This window comes from Microcaecilia unicolor, chromosome 1 (assembly GCF_901765095.1).
Source record: "Microcaecilia unicolor chromosome 1, aMicUni1.1, whole genome shotgun sequence".
NCBI lineage: Eukaryota > Metazoa > Chordata > Amphibia > Gymnophiona > Siphonopidae > Microcaecilia > Microcaecilia unicolor.
Genome location: NC_044031.1, coordinates 467,294,984 through 467,319,662, shown reverse-complemented (window position 1 = coordinate 467,319,662; position 24,679 = coordinate 467,294,984). Strand labels below are relative to the sequence as shown.

General features: G+C 45.5%; 1 protein-coding gene and 1 long non-coding RNA gene across 5 annotated transcripts in view; one reads left to right on the top strand and one right to left on the bottom strand.

The window, feature by feature from the left end:
• The window catches only part of RBBP8 (RB binding protein 8, endonuclease), a 278,475-nt gene that overhangs the window by 210,874 nt on the left and 42,922 nt on the right, over positions 1-24,679 (bottom strand). For all 4 annotated transcript variants that reach the window (XM_030213485.1, XM_030213463.1, XM_030213470.1 and 1 more), the window contains exon 4: positions 7,954-7,996. In XM_030213485.1, coding sequence (XP_030069345.1) covers positions 7,954-7,996 — 43 coding nt within the window. The remainder of the gene's footprint in view (positions 1-7,953; positions 7,997-24,679) is intronic.
• Positions 10,857-23,641, top strand: LOC115476915. Its single transcript, XR_003943235.1, has 3 exons — positions 10,857-10,866; positions 11,506-11,514; positions 23,547-23,641. It is a non-coding gene; the product is annotated as an uncharacterized LOC115476915 (long non-coding RNA).

The following is a 24,679-nucleotide window of genomic DNA, read 5'->3' as shown; positions in this document are numbered from 1 at the left end:
TGCCTCCTTTTCTGAAATCACTGAAGAGGAAACTGCACATCTTCTTTTCTCCTTGAAACTACTTTTCCTCTGATCCTATTCCCACCCATCTACTCGGCACTATCTCTCCTACTGTCATCCCTTTTATCTGTCATATCCCCAGTTTTTCTCTTTCCATTGCGGCTGTTCCTGATTCCTTCAAACATGCCGTAGTCACACCACTCCTTAAGAAACCTTCATTGGACCTTACCTGTCCTTCCAAGAGTCGCCCCATGTCTTGACTTTCTTTCATCTCAATTGATCCACTTCAATCTGGCTTTTGCCCTCTTCATTCAACTGAAACAGCGCTTGCAAAAGTCTCCAATGACCTGTTCCTGGCCAGATCCAAAGGTCTCTATTCTATCCTCATCCTTTTTGATCTATCTTCTGCATTTGACACTCTTGACCACAGCCTACTCCTTGATAAGTTGTCCTCACTTGGATTTTAGGGCTCTGTTCTTTCCTGGTATTCTTCTCTCTCCCATCGTACTTTTACTCTGGTGGATCCTCCTCCACTTCTATCCCACTATCAGTTGGTGTACCTCGGGGATCTGTCTGGGGACCTCTTCTTTTCTCCATCTATACTTCTTCCCTTGGTACTCTGATCTCATCCCATGGTTTTCAGTATTACCTTTACACTGATGACTCCCAAATCTACCTCTCCACACAAGAAATCCAGGCCAAAGTATCAGCCTGTCTGTCTGACATTGCTGCCTGGATGTCTCACCACCATCTGAAACTAAACATGACCAAGACTGAGCGTATCATCTTTCCCCCTAAACCAACCTCTCCTCTTCCCCAGTTCTCTATTTCTGTGGATAACACTCTCATACTCCCGGTCTTATCAGCTCGTAACCTTGGGGTCATCTTCAACTCCTCTCTTTCTCCTTCTCTGCACATATTCAGCAGACTGCTAAAACCTGTCATTTCTCTCTCTCTCTATATCACCAAAATTCAACCTTTCCTTAACACATTACCCACTCGCTTAGACTATTGCAACTTGCTCCTCACAGGCCTCCCCACTTAGCCATCTCTCTCCCCTTCAATCTGTTCAAAACTCTGCTGCATGATTTATATTCCACCAGTGTCGCTATGCTCATATTAGCCCTCTCCTCAAGTCATTTCACTGGCTCCCTATCCGTTTCCGAATACAGTTCAAACTCCTCTTATTGACTTACAAGTGCATTCACTCTGCAGCTCCTCTGTAGCTCTCCACTCTTCTCTCTCCCTACACTGCTCCCTGGGAACTCCGGTCACTGGGTAACTCTCTCTTATCTGCACCCTCCACCGCTAAGTCCAGACTCCATTCCTTTTATCTTGCTGCACCATATGCCTGGAATAGACTTCATGAGCCGGTACATCAAGCTCTATCTCTGGCCATCTTCAAATCTAGGCTAAAAGCCACCTTTTTGATGCTACTTTTAACTCCTCTAACCCTTACTCACTTGTTCAGTACTCATATTTTATCATTCCCACCTTAGTAATTCCCTTATCTCGTATTTGTCCTGTTTGTCTGTCCTAATTAGATTGTAAGCTCTGTCGAGTACGGACTGTCTCTTCATGTTCAAGTGTACAGTGCTGCGTACATGTAGTAGCGCTATAGAAATGATAAGTAATAGTAGTAGAAAACATTTGTTATTTTCTTTAACTACAAGAAGAAACCCTGGCAGACACAAATTTCAAACTGTTGCTCTATAAACTAGACTTATCTCACCAAAATATACTCATGGCTATTTTTATTTTTGAGAAATTATTATATTCAAGGAAAATTTTCAGTAATTAATCTATATCATATGCCGGATGTAAAGCACAAATTATTAAGAAACTCCGAGCAGCCCAAAACACTGCAGCCAGACTCATATTTGGAAAGACGAAATAAGAGCCAAACCCCTCAGAGAAAAATTACATTGGCTCCCACTAAAAGATCGAATTGCTTTCAAAACATGTACCCTGGTTCATAAAATTATCCATGGTGAGGCCCCGATATATATGTCAGACCTCATAGACCTAACAAAAAAAAACACAGCACCACGGGCCTTTAAAAATGGAACACAGTTCTTTAATGAATGAGCCTTGACAAAAAGACCCGACACGGGCCGTGTTTCGGTGACTAGCACCTGCGTCAGGGGTCACAGTGATGACGTGGAAAACTTGGGGAATAACTCGAATATATTCCTCTACAATATATTATTCCTTACCCCACGTCTCATATAGTAAAAGCTACAAAGCGCCAAGGCACTCACAAACACGTTTCTCACTGGGGCACCGAATTCCAATCGGTAACCTTCTCTGATCAGGTCCAGTGCCCACTGATCTGAGGTAATCTTGGTCCATTCTTCGAGAAAGAGGGAAACGCGTCCTCCTACAGCTGTAAAGGAGGAGTGGACCAGCGTCCCATCATTGTGGAAGACGGCCCCGAACTCCTGGCCTTGAGCCTGCCGCTGTGGAGCGTTTGTCCGAGCGAAAGGAGTTCCTTTGCTGAAAGCGGGCATGTTGAGTAAACCCAGCAGAGCACCCCGGGCGATACCTTCTAGCTTCACGGAAGCGAGGTCTGGAGGAAGAGGGAACCACTTGACCCTTGGAAGAAGGACGCGGCCTATCTTCAGGTAACTGCTGGGGTTTAGCATGCCCCAGGTCTTTAACAATCTTCTCCAACTCCTCTCCAAATAACAGAAGGCCCCGAAAGGGCAACTTCACCAGCCTTTGCTTAGAGGCCATGTCAGCCGCCCAATGCCTTAGCCATAGAAGGCGGCGAGCGGACACCGCCACCGACATCTGTTTAGCCGAAGCTCTGACCAGATCATAGAGAGCGTCAGCTAAAAATGACAAGGCCGACTCCATTCGCGGTGCAACCTCAGCGAGGGACTCCGCGCCATCCACGGGCTGTTCCACTGCCTGTTGTAACCAAGAGAGGCAGACTCGAGCAGCATAAGAACTGCAAACAGACGCCCTTAAGGCTAGGCCCGAAATCTCAAAGGACCGTTTTAGCGCTGATTCCAGCCGCCGGTCCTGAAAGTCCTTCAGGGGGACCCCTCCCTCTACTGGGAGGGTGGTCTTTTTCGTCACCGCCGTGACTAAGGCATCCACTTTAGGCATCCCAAAATGGGCCAAGTGCTCTTCACTCAGAGGGTAAAGATGCCCCATCGCCCTGGCCACTTTCAAGGGCCCCTCGGGGTCAGCCCATTGAGCAGAAATAAGCTCTTGGATGGAGTCATGCAAAGGAAAGGCACGAGCAGGCTTCTTAGTACTCGCCATCCTCGGATTACCAGAGGAGGCCTCGCCTTGAACAGGGTCATCAATAGAGAGGGCCTGTAAGGCATTAAGTGCTGGCAGTTCATCGCAGTGGAAAATCCAAACTGCAGCGGGATCATCCAGATCCAGTGGCAAACCGGCACCTTCCTCTGGCTCTTCAGACCATTAAGGCCTGCCGGAACCCTCAGTGTCCCCACAGCCCGACCACGGGGGGGGGGGGGGGGGGGGGGGGGGGGGGGGTCCACTCTCCGACAGGGAATTTACCCATCTATGCCTAGCATGCATCCAACGCTCAGGGACATCCACTTCTGACATCAGCCCCGGGCCATCATCAGTCGGATATGAGATATTCATATTAAATTCCTTCAGTACAACAGCACTCATCTTACTACAAAGATTTCCTAATCAACTTACTCCGATAAATAAATAGTTGGAATATACCATCATTCTTTTAATGGAATTGCTCCAGGAGAGGAGTTTGTGCAATTAAAAACACAAATTGAGCTAATAGAAGCTGTTTTAAAATATAACAGTGATAATTCTAGAACGGTAAACCAAAATAATGTAAATGGACACATTACAAAATTATGTTTACTGACTACCTGGCTACAGTGACTGATAATTTGGCTCTGTAATTAGCCTAGGGAGTGTTTTGACTCAGCCTCTACAAGTTCAGGAGCTTGAATGTGGAAGCTTGAAGAGGGACAAGGAGCCCTCTGTTTGCCTAGTTATCAGCGCTGATATATTAAACCTCAGGTATTCAAGAAGTTTCAGTGAAAACAAGAACTTCTATAAACAGTTATTGTACCTACAATGAAGTACTTGTAAAATGTTTCCAGCAAACAATAATTAAGCTATTTGGTCTAGTATGTATTAAGCCACAACAGAACGTCATTGATAAAACTGTCATCAACTACAGACACTAACACAATGTTCTACACCTATGTGAAATGAGCATACTATTAGAAAAGAAGATGAAGCAAAATCACTGCTGGCAGCACCAATCCATTTACCATTTATGACAGTGTCCCACTGGTTATTCTCCTTCCACCAGATCTCAGAGATGCCCATTATATCTAAGTTTTCATTTAGTACAATATATTCTAACTCTCCCATCTTATTTCTTAGGCTTCTGGCATTCGCATATAGACATTTCAAACTATGCTTGTTGTTCCTATTTACATCTTGTTCAGTAGTTGACAGTGTTAATTTGCAACCTTTTGTCTGATTTTTATTTAAGGACACCTGATCTACTATGGTCTCTTTTGCAACCTTGCTATCAGAATACCCTGTTTTGGTGGTATCTTTGAAAGATACCTTGTTCTGAACCATGCATTTTTGAACGATTGTCGGCCTTCCCCCAGGTTCAAGTTTAAAAGCTGCTCTATCTCCTTTTTAAATGCCGATGCCAGCAGCAGAATTGGATGCAATTAAAGCAGCTTCCATCACTACACAGAATCATACCAATCTACCACCACTGCATCGAAGAATAAGACAACCTAGGAATAGATGGGCCACAGTAGACAGGCAGATTACTACATGTGACACAGAAGCATCCACCTTCAAAATTGACGCCCCTACATAATTCTTTCACTGCATTAAGAGCATTGTGATGCTCAAGAAAAAAAGAACTGAGGCGGAACCAGAATCAATGACAGTAGCCCAAGAGAAAAGACACCCAACAAAGCACTACTAATGAAGCTCAGATCAGAAAATCGCTGCTGCTAGGGGATGGGATCCCATTATCAGAGGCATTAACTGTGAAACACAGTTCAAGATGCCTAACAAATGCCTTCCAGGATCCTCAGCTAGCAGGAGTACCAGGCAAATACAGGCTATAATCAGAGAAGAGACTAAGGGTTCCAACACTGATGTTGTTATCTACCTGGGAACAAATGATCTAGTTGATAATACCCCACCTGTAGTGCAGAGAGCTTTGCAGGACTTGGGGGAGGGGTTAAAACCTTTGGTACAGACTGTAGCTTTTACTGAAGTTCTACCTACTTATGGAGAGGGAGAGGAAAGACTACAAAATACTTCAATAAGTGGCATTGCTGAAGGGTTAAAAGGTAAGGCTTTGCCTTTTTGTTGATAACACCAAGATTTGTAATAGAGTGGACACCCCGTAGGGAGTGGAAAACATAAAAAAGAATCTGCAAAAGTTAGAATGGTCCAATGTTTGGCAGTTAAAATTTAATGTAAAGAAGTGAAGAGTGATGCATTTTGGGGAGTAGAAATCAAAAGGAGCTGTATATCCTAGTAGGTGAGACGCTGATATGCACAGACAGGGAGAGGGACCTTGGGATGATGGCGTCTGAGGATCTTAAGGTAACAAAACAGTGTGACAAAGCGGTGGCCGTAGCCAGAAGGATGCCAGGCTACATGGAGAGAGGCATAACCAGCAGAAGAAAGGAAGTGTTGATGTCTCTGTACAAGTTGTTGGTGAGGTCCCACCTGGAGTAGTGTTCATTTTTGTAAGCTGTACCGTGCTAAGGATGTAGTAGAGCATGTGATCTAAGACTAGAATTGTTCCCCCTCTTGTTGGTTCATGGACCAGCTGCTCCATAAAGCAGTCCTTGATTTCATCAAGGAATTTTACCTCCCTAGCATGCCCTGATGTTACATTGAAATCACCCATTATTGTGTTACCCATTTCATTAGACTCCCTAATTTCTGATATTTCTGCATCTTTCTGTTCATCCTGGCAAGGTGGATGGTAGTACACTCCTATCACTAGCCTTTCCTGTTTATACATGGAATATCTATCCATAGGGATTGCAAGATGTTTTTTGTGTCTTGCAGAATTTGTAGTCTATTCGACTGAAGGCACTACTTAACAAATAAAGCTACCCCTCCACCAATTCAATCCACCCCTTACTGCGATATAATTTGTACCCTGGTATGACAGTGTCTCATTGGTTATCTTCCTTCTACCAGGTCTCAGAGATGCCTATTATATCTACCTTTTCATTTAGAGCAATACATTGTAATTCCCTCATCTTATTTCTTAGGCTTGTGGCATTTGCATACAGTCATTTCAAACAATGTTTGTTGTTCCTATTTACAACTTGCTCAGCAGTTGACAGCGATAATCTGCAATCTCGAAAATCTGTCTGCTTTTTATTTAAACACACCTAGTCCACTGTGGTCTCTATTGCAACCTCAATATCGGGACACCCTATCTTCCCTGTTTTGGTGGTATCTTTTAAAGATACCTTGCTCCAAACCATGAACTTTTTGAGTAACTAATTGGCCTTCCCTCCATTTCTAGTTTAAAAGCTGCTCTATCTGATTTTTAAATGTTGATACCAGCAGCCTGGTTCCACCCTAGTTAAGGTTGGGCCCATCTTTCCAGAATAGGTTCCCTCTTCCCCAGAATTTTGCCCAGTTCCTAACAAGTCTAAAATCCTCCTCCCTGCACCATCGCCTCATTCACGCATTGAGAAACTCCAGAGCTCTGACTGTCTCTTGAGTACTGCGCATGGAATGGGGACAACTTCTTGAAAATGCTACCCTGGAGGTTCTGGATTTTAGCTTTCTACTTAAGAGCCTAAAAGTGGCTTCCAGAGTCTCCCCCATATTTTCTTATGTCATTGGTTCCCACATGTACCAAGACAGCAGGCTCCTCCCCAGCACTGTCTAAAATCTTATCTAGGTGTTGTATGAAGTCTGCCACCTTCGTACCAGGCAGGCAAGTGACCAAGCGATCCTCATGCCCATCAGCCACCCAGCTAGCTAGATTTGAATGATCAAATCTCCAACTACAGTGGCCGTCCTAACCCTTCCCTCCTGGGCAGAAGCCCCTGCAGACACATCATCGGTGCAAGAGGATATTGCATCCCCTGGAGGGCAGGTTGAGGATATTGCAATCTCTGGAGAGCAGGCTCTGGCTACAGAATCACTTCCTGCCTCTCCACCATGATGCTCTTTCAGGAAAGCATTCTCCTCCATTGTAGCACAGAGGCTGCCTGACTGGAGGTGGACTTCTCTACTATGTCCCTACAGGTCTCCTCTATAAATCTCTTCATCTGCCTCAGTTCCTCCAAGTCTGCTATTCTAGCTTTCAGAAATTGGACCCGTTCCCTGAGTGCTAGAAGTTGCTAATGGAATGAGAATGTGTAAAGTCCTCTAACATTGTAGTTGTATGCTAGACTATGCTAATATTTAGTTTTTATTGTGATTATTATTTTAATGTTATTAGTAGGTTCCCCTCGAAGTAACATGTATTTCAAAGAGCTAATTACTGGCTGATAGAGATGCCCTAATTAAATTTGTAGCCTCCTAATTGGTTCAAGGGCCTATAAATCAGATATTAGGCCCAGGTGGGCAGGAGTTGGGGGATTAAAGTCTAAACTGAGGCTTCCTGTGCCTGTTGGCTATGCTTTATACTACTACTATAAATCATTTGTATAGCGCTACCTGATACTATAGCTACTTAAAGATAGCCTCCTTAAATGCTAGCCTATGGAACTGTAACAGACTTTATATTAAAGTGTTTAGATTGTTTCTATTTTTATTTTATGTTATCAATGAATTTATAAATAACAGAGACAAGCTAGAAGTATTCTGAAACATGAGTTACATTAAATATGCTTATATCTTTTCAATCCTAACACACTAACACAAAAGAACGTTCTAATGTTCCATTATCATCCTATATAGTGCTTTGTGAAAGATACTTACAAACATCTTTCCTTCTTAAGTTTGGTTATTTTCATCTGTAAGCCTGAAAAAAATAATAAAAAAAAAATTGTTAAGATAACAGTCTACAGGGATTCTGAGTGTGCAGGTTTTTATTAAACACAGCTATAAAAAATAGTTTATTCTCTTAAAGATGTGTCTGTTTTTCTCGCTCAATAATCAAAATCAATCTTCACCTTAGCACCATAATCTCCTCTGAGTACCAAATCGCACTTACTATTCATGTAGAAAGAAAAAAAAATAAAATCAATTTCTTAACCCAGACTCTCCCTTCCTTCAGCTTTTCCACAGGCTCCCTTTCCTCCTGCACATTAAATCAGGTGCCTGCTCTTCACTTAAGTCCTTACAGTCCTATGACCCCGTACATCTTGAGTAGCAAGCTGATTTGTTTTACACAGTTCTATTATATGCTTCTTCTGTGACTATATTTTGTTAACTATGGTATATTAAACAACTGAAGTTGTTTTTATTTTTTATTTCATCATATATGTTTTAGGATTTCAAATATACTGTAAGATTGTAAAGGTGCTGAATAAAATCACTAGAAAATATGCATTACTTTAGGGAAAATTAATGAGGTGCTCTCATATGCAGAAGTACATAACACACATGATTCCTGATTTTGGAAGATGTCATTTAACACCTTACTACTACCCCTAATGCCCCAGGACTTATCTAGATGAAACCTGGAGGGACCTGTAAAGCACTGTCATGTTTTGCTTGCGTTCGTCAAAGATCCGCACATAGCAGGATATAAGGAAAATTTCACCTTCTTTTAGAAAAGCTGTGTGCATATAGGTGAAAACTCTCACTGTTGCGCTGAAACTTTGACAGAGTAGTCTTGGAAACATAGGATCCACTTTCCCTGATATTCCAAGGACTGCCCCCCCCCCCCTCAAAATGACCACTCAAAGTCTGTGTGCCATCACGTTTGGGCCCGAAACGGTAAACTCTCAGAACTTGATACTTCCTTTCTGTGGTTTTTGCAAATACATTCAAAGCGGTTTACATAGTATATATATATATATATATATATATATATATATATATATATATATACTAGTAAAAAAGGCCCGTTTCTGACACATATGAAACGGGCGCTAGCAAGGTTTTCCTCATAATGTGTATGTTTTGGAGAGTGTATGCGAGAGTGACTGTGTGTGATAGAGAGAGTGAAAGTGTGAGTGTGTGTGTGAGAGAGAGAGTGAGTATGGGTGTGAGCGTGTCTGTGAGAGAGTGTGTGTGTGAGAATGAGAGTGTGTGCAATTGCGTATGGGAGACACAGTGTGATAGAGAGAGAGAGAGTGTGTTTCACACAGATACAGTGTGTGCGTGAATCAGAGTGTGTGTGAGGCACAGATTGTCTGTGAGACTGAGTGTATGAGACCAAGCGAGTATGTAAGTGACTGTGTGACACATAGAGAGTGAATGTGATACAATGTGAGACATAGAGTGTATGAGAGTGAGAGACAGAAACACATAGTCTGTGAGAGAGAGAGTGTGTGTGTGTGTGACAGAGATACCTCCCTCCCTCCCTCTCTCTCTCTCTATGGTGTCAGGCCCCCCTCTTTCTCTGGTGTCTGAGATTGCTGCCACTGCACCTAAGCAATTGGTGTGCTGGAGGAGAGGAAGAGAGAGAGAGTGTGTGTGTGGGGTGGGGGGGATGTGTTGGAGGGGTTCAGCTTGGAAGAAGAGGGCTGTGGGGGATTGTGGATGCGCTGCCAGATGAAAGTAAGTGAGTATGTGTGTGTGTGTGTGTGTGGGGGGGGGGGGGGGGGGGTTCAGGAAGCAATGGCAGATGACAGAGTGAGGGAGTGTGTGTGTGTGTGGGGGGGGGGGGGGCAGGGGGTACAGGAAGCGCTGCCAGATGAGAGAGTGAGTGTGTATGGGGTTTCATGAAGCGCTCCCATCCTTGAACCCCCTCCCCACCTCAGTCCCCTTCTCTCATTCAAGAACCCCCTCCCCAGTCTCTCCCATCCAAAAACCCCAGTCCCCTCCCCACCCGTCCCCTTCTCCAATCCGAGAACCCCCTCCCCAGTCTCTCCCATCCAAAAACCCCAGTGCCCTTCCCACCCGTCCCCTTCAAGCATCCAGGAACCCCCTCCCCACCTCAGTCTCCTGCTCCCATTCAAGAACCCCCTCCCCAGTCTCTCCCATCCAAAAACCCCAGTCCCCTCCCCACTCGTCCTCTTCAAGTATCCAAGAACCCCCTCCCCACCTCAGTCCCCTTCTCCCATTCAAGAATCCCAGTCCTCTCCCCATCCGTCCCCTTCTCCCATCCGAGAACCCCCTCCCCAGTCTCTCCCATCCAAGAACCCCAGTCCCCTCCCCACCCGTCCCCTTCAACTATCCAAGAACCCCCTCCCCACCCCCTTCTGCTTCTCCCATCCATGAACCCCTCCCACCTCAGTCCCCTTCTCCCATTCAAGAATCCCAGTCCTCTCCCCATCCGTCCCCTTCTCCCATCCGAGAACCCCAGTCCCCTCCCCACCCGTCCCCTTCAACTATCCAAGAACCCCCTCCCCACCCCCTTCTGCTTCTCCCATCCATGAACCCCTCCCACCTCAGTCTCCTTCCCATTTGAGAACCCCCTCCCCCCCACCTGAGAGCCCCACACCCTTCTCCCATCTGAGTCCCTCCCCACCTACCAGCTCCATTCTCCTGCCGCCCAGGCCCACCACCCTCACTGCCTTAAAAAAAACCCCAATTTGAAGCACTGGAGTAACAGGCAGCAGCGCCTCGCGTCTGCCCTTCTACTAAAAATCTCTTCCACGACGTCATTGGGCCTTCCCACATTGAGTCCCGCCCTCCTCTCGGGTAACTTCCAATTACCGCGAGGGCGGGTGGGACTCAATGTGGGAAGGCCCAATGACGTCGTGGAAGCAGTGTTGCCAGGTGGGCGGTTTTACCGCCCAATTGGGCGGTTTTCCGCGCCCCGCCGCGGGAAATTTTTGCCCGCGGCGGGTTGCGGTTTTTTGGGCGTTTTTTTTAGGCTTCCGGGCGGCTTTTTGGGCGGCTTTTTGATTTTTTTCGGCCGCGGGGGGCGGGGTTAGTGACGTTTTTGGGAGGGGTTAGTGACGTTTTGGGCGGGGCCGATGACGTGGGAGGCGGGGCCGATGACGTGGGAGGCGGGGCCGATGACGGGGAGGCGGGCCCGATGACGTGGGAGGCGGGGCTGATGACGGGGAGGCGGGCCCGATGACGTGGGAGGCGGGGCCGGTGACGGCGGGGGCGGGGCCGGTGACGCGGGGGTGGGGGTGTCAGGGGCGGGGTTTGTGTTTGGGCGGGTTTTGGGCTGGTTTCTGGCCCGGATTGGGCTGGAAAAAAAATTTCTACCTGGCAACCCTGCGTGGAAGAGATTTTTAGTAGAAGGGCAGACGCGAGGCGCTGCTGCCTGTTATTCCAGCGCTTCAAATTGGGTTTTAAAGGCAGGACAGCGCCGGGAGCGGACTCGCAGCACCCCCCACCCGCTGACATCTGGGCCGGAGCGCCCCCACCACGTCGCCGTCGCGCGTTGCTGAACTTGGGAGGGAGGGAGGGAGAGTGGTGCTCGGGCGGTCGGGGCGGGGCTACCTGAGGCGCGCGGCGCGGTTGGTAGCCAGCGTTTCCTTGGCAGGGGGAGGAGTAGGGAAACAGCGTGTTTCCCTACTCCTCCCCCTTCCTTGATGCGGTCCCTGCTTTCATTTTTCTGTTGGTTTTCCGCCCTCGACGTCATGACGTTTGACGCGAGGGCGGGGCAGCAAGTCGTTCAGTGGCTTCACCACCACGAACTTACGAACCGTTCTGGGAGTCTGAGTGACTTCAGAACGTTGTCCTCAGAACGTTGAGGGTGCCTTTTATTATATTAGATATATTGTACAGCGCTGCGTAACCCTAGTAGCGCTCTATAAATGTTTAGTAGTAGTAGTAGTAGTATATACAGGTACTTATTTGTACCTGGGGTAATGGAGGGTTGAGTGACTTGCCCAGAGTCACAAGGAGCTGCAGTAGAAATTGAACCCAGTTCCCCAGGATCAAAGTCCGCTGCACTAACCACTAGGAACAGGAAGGCAGCACCAGTTCCCTGGCTTGCAGCTCCTCAAGGAATCCTTGTAGTTCTTGGTTGGTCACTGACTCAGGAATTCCAACTAGGCGGAGATTATTCCAATGTGTCCAGTTTTCCAGGTTGTCAAGTTTTCCCTCCACTGCTTTGAGTCATTTCAACATTACCACCCGCTCTCTGCTGGCCTCAAAAGGAGTTATCTTTCAACTCAGACAGGAGAATCTGACAAACCTTAAGTCCATCTGGAGAGGCTCCATACACTTGCCCAGACTCCATTTCATCATAGAGCACCTGAAATTTTTTATTCCAGGAACTCTCCAAAAGTGCTGCACCTTCCTGAGATATGTCTTGGGCCAAAACAGATCACATGGAAGATTCCGGCAAGCAGACCGCATCCACCATCTTTGCATCCGCTACATAGGGCTTGTCCCAATTCCACTTAGGGAGCATGGAAGCCATCTGAAAGAGATTCTGGGATAACCAGATATGCTGAAGTGGCTCCTGCCTTTCTCCTCCAAGTGTTTTGTACAAAATCAGAGCTTTAGCTGGCAGCAAGGCATGTGTTCAGTGGTTCGAGCCTAGGAGCTAAGGAGCTATCCTCCCACTCATTCGCGTGATGTCACCAGAACCAGGGCTGTATCACACATTAATATATACAAGTACAAACTACACTACTAGGGAAACAAAGTGGGAAAATTATTGGCCAATTTGGTGACCCCCCCCCCCCCCCCCCCAGAAAAGTTTCATATATTACGCCTTTCAAGGGGGCAGATTTGAGGGTCTACGCCAGAACAGACATCACAGACTAATTTGTCAATTTTTATAAAGAGCTGTATAATGAAGGCTCATATGATATGGTGGCCCAGGATGAGTTTCTCAATAATTCAGAGGTTATCAATAGAAATCAAACAAATAAAACATGGAAAAGAAAATAAGATGATACCTTTTTTATTGGACATAACTTAAAACATTTCTTGATTAGCTTTCGAAGGTTGCCCTTCTTCGTCAGATTGGAAATAAGCAAATGTGGTAGCTGATAGTATATATAAGTGAAACACAAGCATTTCATTGACAGTCTAGCAGGGTGGGGGTGGGTAGGAGGTATGCATGGGGACATCAAAGCACACCTCTCAATAATTCAGAGAAACACAATTGGTCGGCTGACACCTGGGGTCTGTTTAATGTGCCAATAGAAGTGACGGAGATCCAGCAAGCCAATCAGTAAGCTCAAACTGGCTAAGGCCCCAGGGCCAGACGGGAAGGGGCCTGAATTTTACAAGATCCTGAGACACCACATAGGCTCGGTATTAGCAACAGTGTGTGATGATTTTCAGAATGGGGGCCAACTGCTGCCAGAGCAATGCCATGTACATGTGGTGGTACTACCTAAGCCTGGGAGGGATCCGGGAGATGGTCGGGGTCTTAAAGACCAATATGGCGCCTAAACCAGGATATGAAGCTACTAACAGCCATTTTGGCGTTGAGGCTGGGCAGAGCAGTCCCACGCCTGGTCCATACCAAGCAGATGGGGTTCGTATCAGGCTGCTTTGCATCTTCAAATATACTGAAGGCACTGGTGGTATTGCGGGAGGGTAAAGGTCGAGAGGGAGATGACATTCTAGCTAGTTGGATGCGGAAAAAGCCTTCGATAAAATGACCTGGGATTATCTTTCTTAGGTGGTGCAGCAGTTTGGCATAGTGGGTCCATTCCATCAATGGCTAGCTAATCTGTATAGGGCCCCAACTATACAGCTGCTGATTAATAAATCTAGGATGTCCTCTTTCCCCCTCCTGAGGGGAATGTGGCAGGGCTGTTCCTTATTCCCTCTTCATCGCTGGAACCCCGGGCTATTAAAATTAGATGCTCGGCAGCATTGAGAGGTATACTGGTGGGTGGGAAAGAGTATAGAATTACAATGTTCAAGGATGACATGCTCTTCATCTGTGGCACCACAGAAAATGTTCTGAAGCTTGTATCCCTGATCCAACAATTTGGCTCCTTCTTAGGCGTCTGTATCAACTTTGGAAAGTCGGAGGGCACTGCAGGTGTCAAGGGCATGCATGTCTGCTACAGAGCCCAATTTTTCCCTGCGATGGGCAAAAAGGGAACTTAAGTACCTGGGGATCTTTCTCAGCTCAGATTGGTCCCAAGTACAACAGCGTAACATCACTGACAAGCTAGTTGGGATGAAGGAATACCGTTTGCAATGGGGTGAACTCCTTCATTCCTCATTTGTCAGAATTGCTTTAATGAAAACTTTTCTGCTCCTAAAAATACTTTATCCTATGCAGATGCTGCTGCTCTAGATTAGAGGGAAAGATGAACAAGTATTCCAATTGGTGATAGTTTTATTTGGGGGGCTTGCAGAGCTAAAATCATTCTGAAAGCTGTCTCAGAGCAATGGAAAGGGTGGCCTCAGTCTACTGAACCTTCGTTTGTACAACGTGGCTACATTTATAAGGTGGGTTCATCAGCTTCATACTAAAAGGTTCAAGATACGTTCCTGAAGGTTTGTTCGACAGCTACAGCAGAAAAGAAAAGCAGACCCTTGTGGTGAAATAAAAGAAAATTTATTCAGCGCAGAAGCATACAAATTTCCTCCAACCGCTGCTTCACACTAAAGGCTCAATATATGTTCCTGAAGGTTTGTTCGACAACTGGACATGCCCTTACACCATCTTGGCATACCTTTCACTGAGAACCTGGCAGAGGGACATGGATAGGAGCTGCAATGCTTGATTTCCTCTGGAGAGCTTGGCGATGGCAGCAAGTGCACATAGGCAGAGGGAGAGATAACTGGGCATTCCTTCCTATCAGAAACCATCCTGATTTCCCCTCAGGAGTAAGCAGGATTCAGTGGCTGGTGGAATAATTAGGAAAAGGCCACTATTTGGGTCAGTGTGCTGAAGTGGGTAAAGGGAGATTTTTCTGCCGTCATCTACTATCTCAAAAGGCCTCCTATAAGCCAATCTGTCCTTAACTGGGCTATGATGCCTCTGGTTCAACAAGGCCCTTGTTTCGGTCACTGCTTCAGGAACCAGCATCTAAACTCAGTATCACTCTGTTGGCATCTTCCTACTGCTTATTGCTGAACAAGAGGGAGAGGGGGGGGGGGGGGGGGGGGGGGGCGCATCAGTTTGCAAAAAATATTAGCCTCCGAAACAAATACATGGACTGAAGTTATGTTCTCCTGAAGGCAGTCAAAACTCCATCCCTGGTTTGGCTGTGGGACTGACTAGGGTTGGGCAGAACAGAACGTGGAGGATACCTATGCTTTTAAGAGTAGTAGGATTTCCATGACCCACTGCTATGATATCTCCTGAAAGAGAAGGCTGGGTCAAAAGTAGGTCTGGAGAGGGTCTTAAAGGTGTCTCTATGCTGCTTGATAACAGTAGCAGCCCCTTGCACCTCACCTCCAAGGAAGTTTGCTCTATAGCATGGCATGTCAGTGAGATTTTCTTGCACATCAAATCTAAGTCCCTCAGTTTGACAAGCTTGCAGGGAAGAACCAAAAAGACTGATTAGATTTGAGTGGGAGAGCTGTCAATACAGATGGTTGTTTTCTTTACCTTTTTCTTGCCCTCTGAGATACAACACAACTTGTTAACACTGAGGAGGTCTGACATATGGCTGAAAATGTTTTCAGGAACAGAACTGCTGGAAAAACTGCTGCAAGGCTCTTCTGCAAGTCTTAGAAGGACTCCTGCGATAAGAGCTGGAGGTAACAGTTCCCTGTGAAGGAATGATCCTTGATCTGAGATATTGTATCATGTATCTTATATTAAAAAAACAAAAACAAACAAACAAACCAAAACTATCACCAGAACAGAGCACACCAGCCAGTTTATTTGTGAACGGCATCCAAGTCCTTTTTAGACTCCCAAGTCCTGATATTCTGAATAAAGCTGTTTGTCTGGCTGCTATAGCAACTGCAAAATACCTGGAGTCATAAGCTGCTTTCAATAAATGAAAAGAACATTCTTGAATTCCTAACATGCTCTGTGAAACAGAAGTGTGAGAGGATTCATCTAAATCTCTGAAAGAATCAAGAACTTGCATCATCATCAACATCTCCTATCATTGGAGCCGACTCTGTGGGTGCTTGAGCACCCCCAATATTGAGAAAATTCCTTGTATGTGTCCAGGGAGGGGTTATTTCCATTGGGCTTAGCACCCTCAATAATTTTGAAAAGTTGGCTCCTATGTCTCCTATTGCAGCACCTGTACATAAGTTAAAATTTTTAAAGTGACAATAGAACTTTGGTAGACTTTCTTCCCAAAAAACTTCCAAAATTTTATGATCTTTGCCTGGAGGAGCCAAAGAATTTGGCTTAGCCATTTTGGATTTTTAAATTGCTTTGTCAAATAATCAAAAAACAACGATTTTTCAACCTTGAAAAGGTAAAGAACTTTAAAAAAAAAAAAAAAAGTATTGTTAATATGCTGTCAGCCCACATTAGGAGAAATCATGTTGTGAAATCGAGAAGGAGCTAGCTACAAAAAGGAAATAATAATAAAAATATCAGAATAGAGTGAGATTTAATGTCCAGAAAATTATTCGCCCTGTACATCTAAATTAGATTTCATTCTGCAATACTTCCTTTCCCTTCCAGAAAAAAACTGTAGTTGTGAGAGCTCAAAGAAAACATATCCAACATTATTCAAAGAAATTAGGCACTTACAGGGTACGTTGGATTTTTTTTAATAGCTGACTCACTGAGTTAGTGAGGCAGCTGTATGTGATTATGACAGAGCAGAGGTAACTTTATATTTCAATTCCAAGCATTTGGAAGATGCCTGACAAATATCTCAACTGTAGCTCTTGAAGGATTTGGGGAACAGGGGGCACTAATGATTCTTTTTGCGGTCTCATAGCTTCCAGCTTTGGATTTTAAGACCACAGAAGGTTCTGTTGACAGAGATGTCCACATTTTTGCCAAGACTTTAGGATAAGATGTTTCTTTAGACTCATCCAATGACATCTTCTTGTAGAGGTGACTGCAAGAAAAACTGATCTGTAGGTGGAGAAGTGGGTGGGCACATGCAAGGAAGACCACAGACAATCGTTATCCTCCAGTTCCCTAAATGAGGCCATTAAATCAGGAAAAGAACAATTATCCACGTACAAGAGATCTGCGGTTGGTTGAGACTAGGTGTATTAATATGAGTGGCAGAACATTCATGTAGAATACAGTGAGCTACTTCAGTATCCACCAAGGAAACTGAAAGCAGAGCAGAGCTTTCTTTCGAAATTTTATGGAGAAGAGTTAAAAGTAGTGCTTCGACTACTCAATGGTTGTGAGTAAGAAGCGGTCTCAGGAGTTAGCAACAGCATCAACTCTGAGGAGAAAATTCAGGGAATGCTTTAATGGCTTTGGGGACTTTTGCTATTTTGACAACACTTAGGGTCTTTATGAGCCTCTGAAGAACTGGTCTGGATTTCAGTAGGCTTAGAAGGCATTTCTGCAGATAGATTCAGGGATCCTATTACCAAGCTATGGTAAAAGGGGGCCTGTGGCGGCATCAGTGTATGGATTAGCTGCACACCGAGGCTCCATTTTACTGCAATGGGTAAAAGGTTGTTTTCAGGATTTGCGATTAGTCATTTTGGGGGAGTGGGGAGAACAGCCCTTACCGCCACCTATTTAGGTGATGGTAAGGGCTCCAACACTAATCTGGCAGTAACAGGGCAGCATACGGTGCTGCCCAATTACTGCCAGGTAAGCCCCGGCATTACAAAAATAAAACAATATTTTTGTTGCGCTGGAAATGGTGCACACTGGGGGTGGGAACTACTACCGGGCTCCTGCAGTAGTCCCAATTTGGCGCACAATGCTGCAGTAGATCTACCTCAGCATTGTAAAAGGGCCCCTCAGTTTAGTGGTTAAGAACAGCCATTAAATCTTCCATAGGTGGGGCCAAATGCTTTGAAGAGATCAGTGTGAAGGCTTAGTCCTGGATAATCAGGTTGCAAGTGGCCAGTAGCCGTATGTCACCAGTGAGGGAGAAACTCGTGGTTGAGCAGACCCCTTTGTTTTTCTTTTTGGATCCTTCAACCAGAATGGAGGCTTGCTATAGCCGAGTTTTCTCTGCCCCCTTCAACTTCAAGTACCTGAACTGACAAAGTAGGATTCCCTGCACATGCTCAGGAGCCTTGAAGTTACGTTCCATGAGCTAGAGGAGAGCAGGCAGCATCCACCTGAAGAACGTCACCAGCACGTATGCCTGCATCTCTCCTGCTTGTTGACAAATACCCTATAAAATTACTACCGAAGAATGCCAGGCTCAGTGTTAAACTGTTTTACAGTTTAAGAAAAAAAAGTATTTTTGGCTCAGGCTCAGAATAGAATATATTTTCCCCTTTAGTTAGGGATGCACAACAGTGACCATTGGTACAACTAATGTTAAATATTATGGCACCCACAAAACAAAAATCTAGCATTTCATCTGCAAATGTTTCCCATCACAAGTCTAGTGAATGTGTGTTAGTGACAAGTGTTCCTGAACATATATATTATTTGCTGATCAGGATGCACAGATATTCTGACTAGAATTCAAAATGCCAAAAGCTATTTCAAAAGGATGAGAGAACAAAGAGAAAGAGCACTAGGGCAACATCAAACAGAAATTCTTGGGAAACGTGGAGAATACTAATCTTTCATCTCATAAGCTCTCAACACCTGTGAGACGTTGTGTCCTGTCATGCAGATCAGCACAGAAACCTTTTTTCTGAAAAGTCCTTGCTATTCATCAAGTCAATTAGGCTTCTGCAATTAGAACCCATATAAGTGTGTTTTAATCCTGCTCCACACCCAAAGGAAGGAATGAGACTGCACAATAATAATAGCTCCTGTATGAGCAGGTATTTTGTTCAGCATGACGAACACTGGCAACCTGAGACACTAAACAGTACTTAAAAGGCCAAATACTATGCTAGGAGTAACTCAATCCTTGTCTTGTCCGAGCATAGGTACTAGTAAATTGGTCCCTTGGTGCATGTTTATATCTTGAATTGAAACAAAACTGCAACAATGAAGTAGAAATCAACTGTTTGTGTTTATTATCTCTGCTTGGCTTCTTACCCTTTCACACAATCCTTACTTAAAAATAAAAGGGGAGTGGGGAAGATCCTTATAAAACTAAAAAGGTGTTATCTGTGCTTATACTACTGCCCCCCTCCCCCTTGTTTCAAATTACTCACTTTATCCAAATGCTGTGTGTGTAATAAAGGTGGCACTTGAAACTTACCATTAATTTCCTTTCTAGGAATCTTGCCAGACCAGACCAGACATGTGGGTAATGTTTTCTTACCAGCAGATGGAGGCAAAGAAAAACTCCTATACAGACTCAGGACCTTGGTATAATAGCTGGTGCAGCTGGATCAGATAGACAGTATTTTATTAACAATGTTAACAGACTATGTTAACAATGGGACTAAAACAATGAACCAATGCACTCCCCCCCCCCCCCCCCATTATCTTCTGAAGCTATCTCCCCTCTTCAAGCCCTGATGGCCCACTAACTACAGACTACTCCAGAACAGACAAAACTGCCCTTCTCACCTGATCCCTTAAGACCCAGAACACCTCCCACAGACCGCTCGTCCTCATTATTAAGATGGACTTGGGGAAAATCCACTGCTTATTTCTCAGATAAGCAGCATAAAATCTATTTTACTGTTTTGGGATCTTGTCAGGTACTTGTAATCTGGACTGGCCTCTGTTGGAAACAGGATGCTGGGCTTGATGGAGCTTCACTCTGTCCCAGTATGGCAACACTTCATGTTCTCATGTTCAGGTAGGAGGAAGAACATGCTGCTTCAAGACCATAGCCCTGAAAGCTGCATCCCCCTTGGGCTGCATACCCAGATGATAGTGCTTCAGGAATGAATGGAGAAGAGACCACACCACTGGTACAAACATTCACCAGTGGAACTAATGTACTCTACACTAAAAGCCACTTGTACCCTAATCGAGTAGGCTTGAATTTCTTCTAGCACTGGCAGGCCCTTCCCAATGTAGGCTGCAGTAACAGCCTCCTTAATCCACCAGGAAACAGTGAATTTAGATGTCACCTTGCCCTTCAGAGGGCCTTCAATCAAGTAAAAAAAGTCTAAAAAGTTTGTCATTTTCAGGTAACTGAAAAAGGGTGCCGTGAATATTCAGAGAATAAAGGCCTGTTTTCCCTCCTCTTTGAATGCTCTGTAAAAGGAGGACTATCCTCTCTCATGTGAAAGAGGGAAACCATCTTAGGTAAGAAGGCAGGCACAAGGCAAATTGTTACCTTTTCATTTGTAAATACCAATATGGATCCTTGCACGAAAGGGCTTACAATGCAAAAATTCAGCCTGCTGAACAGATCGCCACTAAAAATGCAGTCTTCTAGGTTAAGTCCTAAATAAGAGCATAGGGCAAAGGCTCAAAGGTATCTGCGACTAGAGCATGCAAAACCATATTCAGATTCCTAGAAGGAACAACACTCCTAGAGGGAAGGAGACTCAGGAACCACTCCACATCAGAGTGCATGGCAACCAATTCTGAACTGCCCCCCATAGCTAGAAAAGGAAAGGAGATAGAATTTGCTATAACCACCTTTCTGTGATTACAATCTAAGCGATTTACATATTATATGCAGGTACTATTTTGTACCAGGGGCAACAGGGGGTTAAGTGGCTTGCTCATCAGAGCCACTGGGAGCTGCAGTGGGAATCGAACCTAGTTTGAACCCACTGTACTAACCATTAGGCTACTCCTTCACTCCAATGTGGCTGCCATCTAAACCTTTAGCAAGTTCAGTACTAGACCCTTGTCCAGACCAGCCCGGAGGAAGGACAGAATCTCCAGAACAGTACTTCTCTAAAGAGAAACAGATGGTCTTAAACCAGACCAAAACGTCAGGGACACAGACCTCTTACAAGCCTTCAGCTTCATCACTGCCACTGCTGGAGAATAGCCCTTCTTACTCAACCGCCACCTTTCAAGGACAAAGCCATAAGCAAGAACAGCCAAGGTGCTCTAGCACCACCAGCTCTGATTCAAGAATCCTTTGACTTTACCAAACCATAACAAAAAAATAGACAAACATCATCCTATAATCCCCGATGCTTCATTCCCAAGTAGAAAGGTCTTTAACTGAACTGAATCATAAAAGATATATTTTCCCTTGTAAATGTAATATAGCCTAAGGAAAAAGATTGCTCCAAGCAGCAAAATTTTAAGCCTGAGACAAAAAGTGACTCCTGCAAGCTTGAATTGCCGTAGAGACATCAGGAAAAGTGAAGATACTTGCCTGTAGCAGGTATTCCCCGCGGACAGCAGACCTTATATTCTCACAAGTGGGTAACGCGACCCGTGTTGCCCAGTCCAGAACTTATTTCAAGCTTAAAAGAGCTTTGTGGAACAAGAGATTTGCTCCACTGTGCATGCGCGAGTGCTTTCCCACCCACTGCAAGAGCGCAGGACTCTCAGTCCAGTAATAAAGAATATGAAAAGAAAGGAGACAACTCCAAGGGGAGGTGGGAGGGTTTGTAAGAATATAGGGTCTGCTGTTCTCGGAGAATACCTGCTACAAGTAAATATCTTCACTTTCTCCAAGGACAAGCAGGCCTATAATTCTCACATGTGGGGAATCCCTAGCTACCAGGCTCACCGAAAACAGCAACCGTAGGTCAATTGGGCCTCGCAACAGCGAGGACAGAACACAGATCAACCTGAAACTATATACAAACTATATGAGGGTGCAGTCTGGAACAGAATAAAACGAGCTTAGGAGGGCGGTGTCTGATTTTAGTCTCCAAACAAATTCTGCAGTATTGTCTGTCCAAACCAACTGGGTGTCCTGCTCAGAGTAGTAATCAGATGTGAATGTGTGGAGGCTGACCACAAGCAGGTTACCGACGCAGCCATAGCTCTGACACTGTGAGCCTTGACATGACCCTCCAAGGTCAGCCCAGCCTGGGCAAAAGTGGAAGAAATGCAATATGCCAGCCAATTAGAGATTGTGTGTTTCACAAAGGCGACCCTCATCCTGTTGGGATCAAAAGAAACAAAAGGTCGATGGACTGTCTATGGGGTATAGCCTGCTCCAAGTAAAAGGTCAATGCTCACTTGCAGTCCAAGGTGTGCAAGGCACTCTTGCCAGGATGGGCATGACGTCAGGGAAAGAATGTTGGCAAGACAATCGACTGGTTCAGATAGAATTCTGACATCACCTTAGGCAGGAACTTAGGGTGCATTGCGGAAGACTACTCTACTGTGATGAAACTTAGTATAAAGCTGCATCCATTACTAAGGCCTGAAGCTCACTGACCCCACGAGCTGAAGTAACAGTCACCAAAAAAATGATGTTCCATGTCAAGTACTTCAGATGACAGGAATCCAGTGGCTCAAAAGGAGCTTGCATCAGCTGGGTGAGAACGACCTTGAGGTCCCATGACAAAGGTGGAGATTTGACAGGGGGCTTTGACAAAAGCAAACCTCTCATTAAGCGAACTAGAGGCTGTCCAGAAATGGGCTTATCCTCTACACGTTGATAAGCACTAAATTGCACTGAGGTGAACCCTTAAGGAGTTGGTCTTAAGGCCATACTCGAAAGGGTGTAGGTGTTCAAGCAGGGTCTGTGTAGGGCAGGAAATGGGATCTAAGGCCCTGCCCTCACACCAGAAGGCAAACCTCCTCCATTTAAAAAAAGAGTAACACCTCGGAGGAAGTGACGTCATCTGACAACATGGCTGCTTAGCTTCATAGCTCCTCGCTCACCACCTGTATTAATAGCAATTTCGCGACTTTAAAGGGGGAGAAATGTACTGAAAGTGACCTAATTCCTACCTTTAGCGACTCCAGCTATGAGTAAAAGCGCCTCAGCCCTTAAGAAAGACGTGGAGCGGCAGGACAGCAGCGTGAAGAGTAAGTCCGCGAAGCGCCATGAGTCTCCAGAGCGGGCCTCGGCATCGGACTCAGATTTGGCCTTATCTCTGGCAGAGACACGTGCACTGCCAGCAAAAAAAGGCATATCCAGTGAGCTCCGCAGATTTTTGTCCGATATCCAGGATGAGATTAAACAATCCAAGGTGGAGATTTTGGAGCGAATGGACACGCTGAGCACAGACCTCAGAGAGCTAGGAGGCAAGGTAGAGGAGGCTGAACTGAAGCTGGATGAACATGCGGAGACTAATGCGCATACTGCATCGCTTCAGGAGCTGGAGAAAAAGAACATGCAGCTTAAGTATCAGCTGGACTACCTCGAAAATAGGGGTCGGCGGAATAACTTACGGTTTCGGGGAGTCCCTGAGGGAGGAGAGACCGAGGATATAAAAGCGATAGTGCGCTCGTTGTGTGCCGCATTATTAGGCCCAGAAGCGGGAGAATCCCCATGTGAGCTGGATCGGGCGCATAGAGCCCTGGGCACCCGAAAGGAGAAACAGACGAGAGACATCATTGTGCGGTTTCACAAATACGAGGAAAAGGAAAAAATCTTGGCCCGTGCTCGGCAGGAGAAGAGTGTGGAGTATGATGGGGCGCAGGTTCTGGGAAGGGATAGGACAGTTGTTGTAATAGGTGATTCAATCATTAGGCACATAGATAGCTGGGTGGCTGGTGGACGGGAGGATCGCCTGGTGACTTGCCTGCCTGGTGCGAAGGTGTCGGACCTCACGCGTCACCTAGACAGGATTTTAGATAGTGCTGGGGAGGAGCCGGCTGTCTTGGTACTTGTAGGTACCAATGACGTAGGAAAAAATTGGGAGAGAGGTTCTGGAAGCCAAATTTAGGTAGAAAGCTCAAATCCAGATCCTCTAGGGTAGCATTCTCTCAAATGCTACCCGTTCCACGCACAGGGCCCAAGAGACAGGAAGCTCTGGAGTCTCAATGCATGGATGAGACGATGGGGCAAGGAGGAGGGTTTTAGATTTGTTAGGAATCGGGCAACATTCTGGGGAAGGGGAAGCCTATTCCGAAAGGGTGGGCTCCACCTTGACCGGGATGGGTCCAGGCTGCTGGCATCGGCATTTAAAAAAGAAATTGAGCAGCTTTTAAACTAGAAACGAGGGGAAGGCCGACAGTCGCACAACAGCGTATGTTTCGGAATTAGGTATCTTGTAAAGATATTGTTCAGAGAGGATGGGGGTTCCTGATGGTGAGGTTGCAAAGGCGACCGTAATAGATTCGTCTGTAAATAGAAATAATAAAAATCAGGCAGAAGATAGTAAATTAATACTGTCAAGTAATCAACATAATGTGACTAGGAATAACAAACCTAACTTGAAGTGTCTTTATGCAAATGCCCGGAGCCTAAGACATAAGATGGAAGAATTGGACAGGGGGATAAAGGAAGTCTGGATTTGATGCACAGCAATACTCGGGGGGGGGGGGGGGGGGGGGGGGGGGGGGGGGGGGGGAGTGGGAACCTCAGCGGGAATCTTGACAATGTTGAGAAACTGGGATTCTGTATTTCAGACATAAGCACAATGAAATATAAAATAGTGACATGAAATGTGGTGGCCATAAATAATTTGGTTAAAACGAAAAGAGTATATGCCCAAATGAAAAATGTCCAAGCGGACATAGTGTAGTTGCAGGAGAGTGAACTACCACCACAAGAAGCTCAGAAGTTAAAAAAGGGAGACTGGAGGGTGATATATTATTTCTCATTAAACCACAACAAAAGAG